The following is a 12180-nucleotide window of genomic DNA, read 5'->3' on the forward strand; positions in this document are numbered from 1 at the left end:
CAGCCCAAGCCTGGATGTTGTCCAGGTCTTTCGGCTTGCGGGCACAGGCTGCTTCATTATCTGAGGAGTTGCGAATGGAATTGAACACTGTGCAATCATCAGCAAACATCCCTACTTCTGGCCTTATGATGGAGGGAAGGTCACTGATGAAGCAGCTGAAGATGGTTGGGCCTAGGACACTCCCCTGAGGAACTCCTGCAGCAATGTCCTGGGGTTGAGATGTGATGCGCTATCAATTACTCAAAAGACTGAGGTTAGGCGAGTAACTAACAGGCTTTTATTAACAAGAGAATGAAGGTGTGCCTCGAGTGGTCGACCAGTCCAGAATACAGAGGGACTGTGGAGCAGTCACCTTTATACCTGGACTCGTGGGAGGAGTCAGCCGAGGCATGTACAGACATGTACACAGTGGAATACAAACACACACACAGGCAGGTATAACAGTGGTTTACCACATTCACCCCTTGTTTAAAAATGAGTCCGGCGGGGTGAAGTGTATTAAAAGTTTGTGTATTGGAGTCTCTCCGGAGGTCTTGTCTGCCGCCGTGATCGACGGCAGGGGTAGTGAAGCTTCCAGCGCCGAGTCCCGCGTAGGCTGGGGCACTGGTGTGTAGTCCTCGTGGGTGTCGAGCGGGTCGCGGGGCCCAGGCGTGCCGTCTGCTGGGGTTGGATATTGGATCGTTGGGGGGGGGGGGGTGGTAGTGGGTAGCTGGGGCCCCCGAGGGTGCGAGGTCTCGTATGGAGACTGTGTCCTCCCGCCCGTCCGGGTACGCAATGTAAGCATACTGGGGGTTGGCGTGGAGGAGGTCGACCCTCTCGACCAGGGGGTCCGTTTTATGGGTCCTCACGTGTCTTCTCAGTAGGACCGGCCCTGGGGACGTCAGCCATGGCGGTAGCGATGTCCCCGATGTGGACTTCCTTGGGAAGACAAACATTTTCTCATGAGGGGTGGCGTTAGTGGCAGTGCAGAGCAGTGACCGAATAGAGTGGAGCGCATCCTGCCAGCGGGTGGTCGGAAGGCCCCTCGACTTTAAGGCTAGCAGGGCGGCCTTCCAAACTGTCGCATTCTCTCTTTCCACCTGTCCGTTCCCCCGGGGGTTGTAACTGGTGGTCCTGCTTGTGGCAATACCCCTAGCGAGCAGGTACTGACGGAGTTCGTCGCTCATAAACGATGAGCCCCGGTCGCTATGGATATAGCTGGGGAAACCGAACAGGGTGAAGAGGTCGTTCAGACATTTAATGACCGTGGCACTGGTCATGTCCTGGCAGGGGATGGCGAACGGGAAACGGGAGTACTCATCAATAATGTTGAGGAAGTACACATTGCAGTCGGAGGAGGGGAGAGGCCCTTTAAAATCAACGCTCAGGCGCTCGAAGGGGCGAGTGGCTTTTATCAGGTGAGCCCTGTCTGGTCTATAAAAGTGCGGTTTGCACTCAGCGCAGACTTGGCAGTTCCTGGTCCTGACCTCCTCAATGGAGTAAGGCAGGTTGCGGGCCTTGATGAAGTGGAAGAACCTGGTGACCCCCGGGTGGCAGAGGTCATTGTGGAGGGCCCGCAGTCTGTCGATCTGCGCGCTGGCGCAGGTGCCACGCGATAGAGCACCCGGGGGTTCATTGAGCTTCCCGGGCTGGTACAAGATCTCGTAGTTGTAGGTGGAAAGTTCGATTCTCCACCTCAAGATCGTGTCGTTTTTGATTTTGCCCCTCTGCTTGTTGTCAAACATAAAAGCAACTGAACGCTGGTCAGTGAGCAGGGTAAATCGTTTTCCGGCCAGGTAGTGCCTCCAATGACGCACAGCCTCCACAATAGCCTGGGCCTCCTTCTCAACAGCGGAGTGTCTGGTCTCCAGGCCCTGGAGGGTTCGTGAAAAGAAGGCCACGGGTCTCCCCGCCTGATTAAGGGTAGCGGCCAGGGCAAAGTCGGACGCGTCGCTTTCCACCTGGAATGGGATGGATTCGTCCACTGCGTGCATGGTGGCTTTGGCAATGTCTTCCTTGATACGGTGGAAGGCTAAGCGGGCCTCTGCCGTCAAGGGAAAAGAGGTGGACTTGATCAGCAGACGGGCCTTGTCCGCATAGTAAGGGACCCACTGGGCGTAATAGGAGAAAAACCCTAGGCACCTCTTCAGGGCCTTGAGGCAGTGGGAGTTCCATAAGGGGACGCATCCGGTCGGGGTCGGGACCGATGACTCCGGTGTTCCACAACACAGCCAAGGATGGCGAGGCGAGTTGTGCGGAATATGCACTTCTCCTTGTTATACGTCAGGTTCAGGAGTTGGGCGGTGCAGAGGAATTTTTCGAGGTTTGCGTCATGGTCCTGCAAGTCATGGCCGCAGATGGTCACATTGTCCAGATATGGGAAAGTGGCCTGCAACGCATTTTGATCGACCATCCTGTCCATCTCCCGTTGGTGACGCCAAAGGGAACCCTAAGGAAGTGGTAGAGGCGGCCGTTTGCCTCAAAGGCAGTATACTGGCGGTCCTCAGGGCGGATAGGGAGCTGGTGGTACGCTGATTTCAGGTCAATGGTCGAGAAGACGCGGTACTGCGCGATCTGGTTGACCATATCAGCTATGCGGGGGAGTGGGTAAGCGTCCAGCAGGGTGTAGCGATTTATTGTCCGGCTGTAGTCGATGACCAGGCGCTGCTTCTCGCCGGTCTTAACGACCACAACCTGGGCTCGCCAGGGGCTGGTGCTGCCCTCAATAATCCCCTCCTTCAGGAGCCGCTCCACTTCGGTTTTAATGAAAACCCTGTCCCCGGCACTGTATCGCCTGCTCTTTGTGGCGATGGGCTTACAGTCGGGGGTGAGGTTAGCAAACAGCGGGGGGGGGGTGACTCTGAGTGTGGAGAGGTTGCACCTGGTGCGCGACGGGCAATTTGGAAGCTGCTGGCTGCGGACTGTGAGTGGGGGGGGGGGGGGTCCACCGTACGCCATCATAACACTTTTAAGGTGGCACTGAAAATCTAACCCCAGTAGAACGGCAGCGCAGAGGTGGGGCAGGACCAGAGGTTTAAAATTATCGTACACAGTCCCGTCTACTAAGAGTGTCACCACGCAGTAGCCGCCAATGTCCGCCGACTGGGACTTGGAGGCCATAGAAATCCGCTGGTGCGCAGGCAGGACTGGGAGAGAGCAACGCCGCACCGTGTCGGGGTGGATGAAGCTCTCCGTGCTCCCAGAGTCAAAAAGGCAGGTTGTTTCGTGACCATTTACCTTAATGTCCATTGTGGACCGGGCCAGTTGGCGCGGTCTCGCTTGGTCCAGCGTAACGGAGGCCAGCGTAGGGGTCGGTGTGTCGCTGCGGGTATCAGATGAGGCGGTGTTGGCGGCCTGCTGCGTCCAAGATGGCAGCGTCCATGATCCCCATGTGGCTGGAGGCATCCAAAATGGCTGCTGTTCCGGTGGTTCGCACATGGCTGGGGGGGCCCAAGATGGCAGCCTGCACGGCCCACACGCGGCGCTGCTGGGGTTCGGGGTGGCTTTGGCCCTGCAGACGCTGGCGTAGTGTCCCTTCTTCCCGCAGCCCGAGCAGATCGCATTTTTCACCGGGCAGCGCGCTCTGGGGTGTTTGGCTTGGCCACAGAAGTAGCATTTCTGGCCTTGGGACACTGCTGCGGTAGTTGGGCCGTTGCTGGGGTGGCACGGCGCTATGAGACGGTCCTACCGTGTCCCAGGCTGTCGTTCCCCGCGGCGTCCACGGTGCAGCGGAGTAGGCATCCATGCCCCGGTAGGCTACGTCCAATGATAGTGCGAGTTCAGAGGCCTTGTTGAGGTCGAGGTCACTCTGCTCCAACAGTCGCTGTCGGGTGTAATTGGACCTGTGGCCCGCCACAAAAGCGTCCCGAATAAGTTCCTCTGTGTACACGGCGGCCTTTACATCCTTACAACCACAGGCCCGGCCAAGCACAGACAGTGCCTGAAGGTATTCCTCGGTCGATTCCCCAGGTTGTTGTTTACGACTCCCCAGGAGGTGCCTGGCGTACACCTCATTCACTGGGCGCGTGTACTGGTCCTTGAGGAGCTTGCGAGCAGCCGTGTACGAGGTCGCGTCCTGGATGGCCGAGTACGCTCGGTGGTTCACTTTGGAGGTCAGGACATCCAGTTTGTCCTCATCCGATTTGACCGTTGCAGCAGAGGCGATCAGGAATCTTTCAAAGCACTTAAGCCAGTGAGCAAACTTGGTGGATGCGTCCGCCTCCCGATGGTCTAAGTCCAGGCATGCTGGTGTGAGGATCTTCTCCATTATAAAAAAATCTTGTTAATAAAATTGATGCGCTATCAATTACTCAAAAGACTGAGGTTAGGCGAGTAACTAACAGGCTTTTATTAATAAGAGAATGAAGGTGTGCCTCGAGTGGTCGACCAGTCCAGAATACAGAGGGACTGTGGAGCAGTCACCTTTATACCTGGACTCGTGGGAGGAGTCAGCCGAGGCATGTACAGACATGTACACAGTGGAATACAAACACACACACAGGCAGGTATAACAGTGGTTTACCACAAGATGATTGACCAACAACCACCTTCCTTTGTGCTAGGTATGACTCCAGCCAGCTGAGAGTTCGGCCCCACCCCCCCCCCAATTCCCATTGACTTCAATTTTACTAGGGCTCCTTGGTGCCACACTTTGTCAAATGTTGCCTTGATGTCAAGGGCAGTCAGTCACTCTCACCTCACCTCAGGAATTCAGCTCTTTTGTCCATGTTTGGATCAAGGCTGTAATAAGGTCTGGAGCCTTGATAGCACTGTCGACAACACCTTCCATCACTTTGCTGATGATTGAGGATAGGCTGATGGGGCGGTAATTGACCGAATTGGATTTGTCCTGCTTTTGTAGGCAAGGCATACCCGAACAATTTTCACTGTTGATGCCGGTATTGTGGCTGTACTGGAACAGTTTGACTAGAGGTGTGGCTAGTTCTGGAGTACAAGTCTTCAGCACTACAGATAATCACAACTATCTGTATTGATTTCAAAAAAGGTTACAGATAATACTCTAGCATATTAAAGAGTTGTGACAAGCCTGTGACAAGCTAAATTTAACATTGCCATGCAATTTGCTGGCGAGATCCTGCAAGGATATTATGGCAGCCTGTGATTGAGAACAGGCTCCAACAATTGAAAAAAGGTGAATTCACAAAGAGCAATATCAGGATTTTTCCCAGTAGGCACAACTTAGGTTGTATCCTAAAACAGAGATACAAATACTTCCACAATACACCATTGCTGCTAATCAATGTAACAGTTCTACTGATGAGCAAGGCACTATGCTCACCTTGTATAAGCCAAACTCTGGGTCAACAAGATCAGGCTGAGTGGACATTCCTGCTTGTCCTTCCAGTTCCATAGCAGCTTCACCATTGTTAGAGTTCTTGTCCGATTCACTCTGCGCGGATCCACATCCGGAGTCGGTGTCAGACAGCTCGGCATCCTTTTCTTTTCTGGTGGTGCCTTTTGATACAACTTGATCAGCCTGACGAATAAGCAGCTGGATGATGTCATTAAGTCCCACGTTATAGTCAAAAAGTGAATGGGCATCTTCCATCTAAAAAGGGAAAAGAAAGTTAGACAGTTGCTATGGAACTCTGAATTGAGGTACTGCATTTACCTTTTCATATCTACAAGCTACATCCAGGAATAGATTTTGTATATTTAATTTCACCAAGTACAACAGTCACAACCATATAAAAAGTACCTGCAGAGGAAGCTGGTAAGGAAGAGAAAAAGATGGGAGTTCTTCTCAAATACTCAAAAGGAACTAGAGCATTCAGGGGAAAAATGCAGTTACTCCATGGAAGTAACTTCTATTACCAAACAATGCCCCTCTGTCTTTTTTTTCAAACTCAGACGCTTCCCATTCACAAACACCTCAAACATACTTTTTATCTACATAACCAACTCTTCTAATATTAAGATGCAAGACAGGAAGAAAATAATGCAACTGCACATTCTCTGAAACATCCTCCGAACAGTCCAGGTAACATTTGGGAGTCCTGTGAAGCAGCAGACCCCAGACATTTTATAGTATAACTGTAACTTTGGAAACTCAGGACTGTTAGCTTTAATGCCCCAGGTTAGGGAGAGGAAATTTACGACAGTTCTCACACCGCATCACCTGGCACCATATTCCTACAGCTTGAGTGAGGCAAGACAACAAGAAAGGGGGGGGGGGGGGGATCAACTGGCAAATAAGCCTCTTGTGCCCAAATGAAATCAAGGAATTAAATGCAACTTGCTTGACTAGCAAGTTAAACAGCTGACCAGTGGAACAGTAACTGATGCAGCACTCAGCCTGCTAGTCAGCGGTTTAAAAATGATACTCACTACCATCTTAAAAATAGCACTCTGTGCAGAATGCCAGGTGTAGCTGTCCTGAGGGGCATTGTAGGATTGCTACCCTCTGATTCGGTTTTGAGCTTACTGGGCAGAGATTGAGAGGAGTTGGAAGCAATGAGTGAAGAACCCTGATCGGTACAACCAATAGAGAATGTAGAGATTTGGTTTTTTTTTATACATGTAATACCCTCCTGATCACTATAGAAAGCAGATTCCACTATACCAGTATTTAAGTTTCATTATTACAGCACCATCCAGTGGCAAGAATTTAACTTCTCAGTACCGCGTTTTTCTTCACTCCTGGAATATGAAACGTTGAACAAATAAGAGCTACACGTCTGGGAATTATTTATCTTTTCTTGATGCCTATGCTCTTTCCAAGCCTCACAAATTATTCGACAGTGAAAGGGCAGCTAACCCATTCCGAAGCCTTAACCAATCCCGCTGAGCTACCAATGGGAGCTGCAAGCAAGCAAAGAATAGATCATCTCTCGATTTCCCACACTCTTTCTCTAGAGGGAGACAAAATGGTCTGTAGTAAATGCTGCCCTGAAGCAACACCCAAGATTAGATTGCACCATAGTTCAAACACTACAGTACTACATAAGATTCTCAAAGTATTACTGGAAGTAATGCTGCTGAGCCACTATTTAAATGCAAGTTTTTTTTACATCTCAGGAATCCTTCAGCAATTAGGTTGCTTCCATATGCCCAACCAAGTGGATGCAGGGTGTGGAATGGAAATCTGAGATATGGAGTGATGTTAGAATGTTAAACGATGGCAGATATGGGTAGGCCAATTGGTTGCAAAAGTGGGAAAACCCACAAACTAGAAAGCACCCTCCCATCTTTCACAGGAAAGACCATTATTTCAAAGTCTATCCAAATGTTATAAAAAGCAGTTAAAATTGTAACCCTGAAATTGGCTATAATGAAATGCTAATAATTCTGTAGCACCCACAGTATCAGCAAGACACCATATACCAGTACGTTGAACTGGACATACACCCAAGATTGAAAATACCACAACACATTGATGCAAATAAAACATTTACACAATATGTGCACTAGCAAAAGATGGAGAGCAAGGATTTAGGTGCCATATCCAGTCAACATGAGATTTTTGAAGCTAATCAGATACTGCTATGCATTAAGGACATTCAATTAGATCAAGATAGGTTATTTTAATTCTTTATGAAACAATTTTTAAAGTCACATTTGGAACACACTACTGGAACACAGGCAGTCTACTTTGAACCTGGTCTCGATATACTTACGAGGGTTAAAAGAATAGCAATGATTCGAGCTGTGAAAAGCTCACAGAATTGGACCTCATAGTTGCCAAAAAAGTCAACCAAAATGCTGAAACACATGAATAAAATAGACACAAGCAGCTCACTTAGCTGTAACCACATATCTAGCTAGCAGTAAAAACAGCACTCGGCCAGGCCAGAGATTAAAAGATTCTCCCCCTCTCCGTCCCCACAAAGCTGTAAGGACTTCCACCAACATTACATTAAAGCAGCCACACTTCGGTTAAAAAATATAAACTTTAAAAAAAAGGGGAAAATATCTCGTTAATAATTGGATTGGGGATTGGAAAGCACAGGTTAAAACACTGAAGTCAAGCTCGTGGAATGATTATCTACTCTATCAACCAGCTGTAAAGATCTCGCAGCACAAAATTAAGCCCAATTTGGTACCACCCGAGAATCTCACTCAGAGGCTACAAAAATGGCTGAAGCGAGAAATGGAGAATGTCAGAATTGTGCAGTAGAGGTTGCTTTTCCATGTTGGTACCAGGCCACATCAGAGGGGGAGTTTTATTTTGCCGACTGAAAGAGACTTTTAGATGTCCCAAAGCGCTTTACAACCAATGAAGTACTTTTGAAGTGTAGTTACTGTTGTAATGTAGGAAACATGGCAGCCAATTTGCACACAGCAAGCTCCTACAAGGCTGTAGTCCATCTCTCAACTTGATGAGCAATCAAAAAAGTGGATTAGAAGTTTGTAAAGAAACAAAATACAAGCTCTATAGTTAAAGATCTGCTGAATGCATAGAAATATGATTGTTGGTATTAAACCTAGGCTACAATGTGAGATTACCTTCTAAAATTAAAGCAACTTCAGTGTTTGCTCTGTCTGGAAATCTTTTCCTAGTCATTCATCCCTCGAGAGATGAAATTGAATAAAGTCCATGACATTGCGAACTTTTAATCCCATGAAAAGTGCATAAGTCAGGAAACCAATGTTTGTTTATTACATGCCTGCTGATTGTAACTAGTACTAATTTCTGCCAGCATGCTGTAAATGAACGCTGTACATAATGCTTAAATCATGAATGCAAACACAGTGATATGAATGAATGAAATGAACACGCAAGAGGGGATTTGAAAGGTCATATGTGCCTTAAAGTTTTGTATTCCTGAAAATTGAACCTCCCTGGTGTGAGATAATTATCCATGGTTAAATGGTTGCTATTTCACAAAATCTCTATCTGCCATACGAATAATCTAGCTTTCATTTTTGGTATAGTATTAACAAAAATGTCAAGTATTTTCCTCATCAATCTCCCCCCACTACCCACAAAATATCTGCCCTGATCACACTATTACATTATAAATCACCTACCCACACATTCCTACATGAAAACAATCACAACTTAAAAATGTTACCAGCAGATGGAACATACTTGAATGCCCATACACAAGGAAATACACCAGTGCAGGGGAAGAGTCCGGGGGGGGGGGGAAAAGAGAGCCAGAAAGAAACCACACCATTTTTATAACTTTCATTGACATTACATGAGACATTGTGGTAAACTGCTAGCACAGAAGAAACAGATCACTGAATGATAAACAAACATTGTAACAATTAACTGTACTTGCCCACTGACAAGTCATCGCTTCCCAGATATCCTGGTTAGAAGCACTTTATTGTCACCGAGTCAAAATCCTGGAATTCCCTACCCAAAAGCATTGTGGGAGCACCTTCACCACACGGACTGCGGTTCAAGAAAAGGCACACCACCCCCTTTGCTGGCCAACTAGGGATGGGCAATAAATGCCGATCTTGTTAGCGACACTCGCACCCCGAGAATTAATTTTTTTAAGTCATGAATGTGGACATTGTGTGTTTCCCACACAATGTTCACATCGAATTATTGCTGTATTCCCAATGTCAATAACTAAAGCCATACATAAATACAACCATTGTACACTAACCAAAAAACAGAATTTAGCATCCTACTTTTCATCTTTTAGAATTTTGAGCTGCAAAATATTTTTTTAAAGCTTTGCAGTTTATTTTATTTACTTCTGCCAATCTTCCTCCTCAGAGGCATTAATGCCTTGTTGGAATACAGGTCCATGGGTATCCGTTACGTAAGTTGCTATCAATGCTGATGTGAATAGTGGCAAGTGCAGACGGGTTATTTGATTACAGGGGACTTTATGTATCCACAGTATTTCCAGCAGGGGCTTTGGCAGTGATCATAAGCAGAGTTCTAACTGATATTCCCCTCCTTAACCTGGGTGCCTAAGCCACTCACAATGCCTAAAGAGCAGAAATTCTTCACGCAGCTTGGCCTAAGAGTGAACCTTGCACTTTTCTGGTGTGTACACCAATTCCTCAGCAGGTAAACTTGGAGATGACAATTGTACTTTATTCAACTTCATCTCTAAGTTTTAATCAATTCAGTCCCAATATGAAAAGACCTAATGGGGAGTTTGTTGAACTACATGCACTGTTACAATACTTCGAACAGGGGTTGGTGCCAGATTAAAGGGGCACAAAACAAACAGTTTGCATCCTGGCAAGTATCAAATATGCAGGTTGCAGGTGAATTTGGACATACATTTGCAATATGCAGTTTGTCCCACTGCAGATTTTAAGTCACGGAGCACCAGTTATGGTCTCCTAGGTCACAGCGAAATTAAACTTATAAAATTCATAGAGAATCAGCTGTCCATAAAGGTGAACTGCATATATTGAAAACGTTTCTCACTAGGCGGCGCTCAAATCTAAAGATCCTTTCTGCAGTTAAAAGCCCGGAGCAACACGGAGCCGAAGTCTCACCAGTTAGTTTGTTTAATTGTAAGATTTTTTTTTAAATGATGTACTTCTCCTTTTCAGTGCATCAGCTGCTATAATGGTGGTAATGCTGTTTATTAGACCGAAGACATATGATGGTATGCCATCCTTTATTTAACGGAGAAATTGCCTTTGAAGAGTGGCGCCAACTAAAACTTTAAATACTTCCTAGTCCCTCCGTGTTTGACTGAACATTGTTGATCGAAATTAATAAAATAAAATCTTTTCTTAAGTGAATGCACGAAAAATGTAATCGTTCAGGGGCGAGCAGACAAACTTGCACGTTCCCCTGCTGCGGAAAATTCATTTCCAGTGCCCCGATACAAACCAAATGATTTAGCGGACTTAATCTAGAATCGGATGGAGGGAGTTTAGCGCCTTTTTGTTCACCCAACCCCTCCCGCGCAACCAAACGCGATAGGCGGCGGGCGTCAGAGCGGTGACCGACAAGCCGGAGAGCCAATCAGAAACAGCGCATCCGGACGCCAGCCCAGCGGCCGCAAATCCCCCGGCCAATGCGGGCGCGACAGCCAGCAGGCTAGGTTGCGGTGTAAACACCCCGCCTTCCCGGAGCAGTTGGAAGAGTTTCAATAGAAAGTTTTAAGCCATTTAAAAGTTGATTTAAAACCGAATTCTAAGGGTGGGGAGCGGACGATGCACGGGCGGAGAGCCATGGGTTTCACATCACTCGCTGCATTCAATGGGGGATGCCCACCAGCGGCTGGGGTGGCCCCCAGCCCCGAGGAGGGAGCAGCGAGCTCGTCTCAGGCGGCGGTTACCCCGGGGGCTCAATCTCAACCCCCCGTCGCCCGGGCTGTGGGGTTTAACCTCCTCGGCGCCAGTTTGCTGCCGGAATCCCCTGGCCCTGGGGAAAGAACGTGGCGGCCGGCGTTCACCCTTTGTTCCCCGGACCATTTCCCGGTGGTCTCGCCAAGAGGAAAAGGCGCTTAGTCCCCTCATGGTGTTTCTACATCCCCGCCCCCAATGCATCCTCCCCTTGTAAAGTACCTGCTTTCCCCGGTAGAACAGCCGCTGCCGATCCGCCTCCACCCCGAACGCTTCCCGGATCTTTTCCCTCAGCTCCTGCACCAGAGTCAGTTTGGAGAGCCCGTCAATGTGGCGGGTCTCCTTGCCGTCCATCGTTCGCACCTGGATCCACATCTTCGATCAGCGAAGCGGGTCACTTGTCTATGGTGAATAATGATAATAATCAGACGGGATGCGCTGATCGATCCCCACGTCTCCTTCTCACGGCGGGGGGAAAGGGAAAAAAAACTTTCCCGCGAATTCAATTTTTTCTTCTTGAACCCAACGGATCTCCACCTCCGCGCGCGCAGCGTCCGATTCAAATCGGCGCTCTCCCGCCCAGCGCGATCCGCCCCTCCGCCTGGCGCCAATTGCAGCGCGCGCACTCGAACGCTACTCCTATTGGACCGGGATGGGTGGAGACAGCCTTCAAAAAACACCCGCGCTTCTGCCGTCGCTCCAACGACGCCGGCGCGTCTGAGCGTTTACGTCACCACGTTAGACGGAGGGTTGTCATTCTGAGGGGCAGCATGAGTCGCCGCGGCGCGAACGAAATCTCGCGAGGTTATGGCGACAAAAGAAAAGCTGAGAGAAAAGCAAAATTTAAAAAAAAGGAGCGTCGCAAAAAAAATTATGAAGGAAGGATGAGAGGCTTGAAAAAGATTTCCTCGCGTCAAAACTGACAGAAACGTGAAGTGTTTTTTCATCATAATATAAAAACAA

General features: G+C 48.4%; 1 protein-coding gene across 3 annotated transcripts in view; it reads right to left on the bottom strand.

Moving 5' to 3' along the window:
- The window catches only part of uhrf1 (ubiquitin-like with PHD and ring finger domains 1), a 59205-nt gene extending 47238 nt beyond the window's left edge, over positions 1 to 11967 (bottom strand). Inside the window, exons 1-2 of one of the 3 annotated variants that reach the window (XM_086004918.1) lie at positions 11440 to 11967; positions 5279 to 5548 (exon numbers count right to left, since the gene is read on the bottom strand). In XM_086004918.1, the coding sequence (XP_085861044.1) occupies positions 5279 to 5548; positions 11440 to 11592 (423 nt within the window). In that variant the 5' untranslated portion in view covers positions 11593 to 11967. The remainder of the gene's footprint in view (positions 1 to 5278; positions 5549 to 11439) is intronic. The other 2 variants (XM_086004921.1, XM_086004920.1) reach the window with 2 other exon arrangements.
- Between the last annotated feature and the right edge of the window lie 213 nt (positions 11968 to 12180).

This window comes from Somniosus microcephalus, chromosome 13 (genome assembly GCF_052327205.1).
Source record: "Somniosus microcephalus isolate GS21.2 chromosome 13, FLI_Smic_1.0, whole genome shotgun sequence".
Classification (NCBI taxonomy): domain Eukaryota; kingdom Metazoa; phylum Chordata; class Chondrichthyes; order Squaliformes; family Somniosidae; genus Somniosus; species Somniosus microcephalus.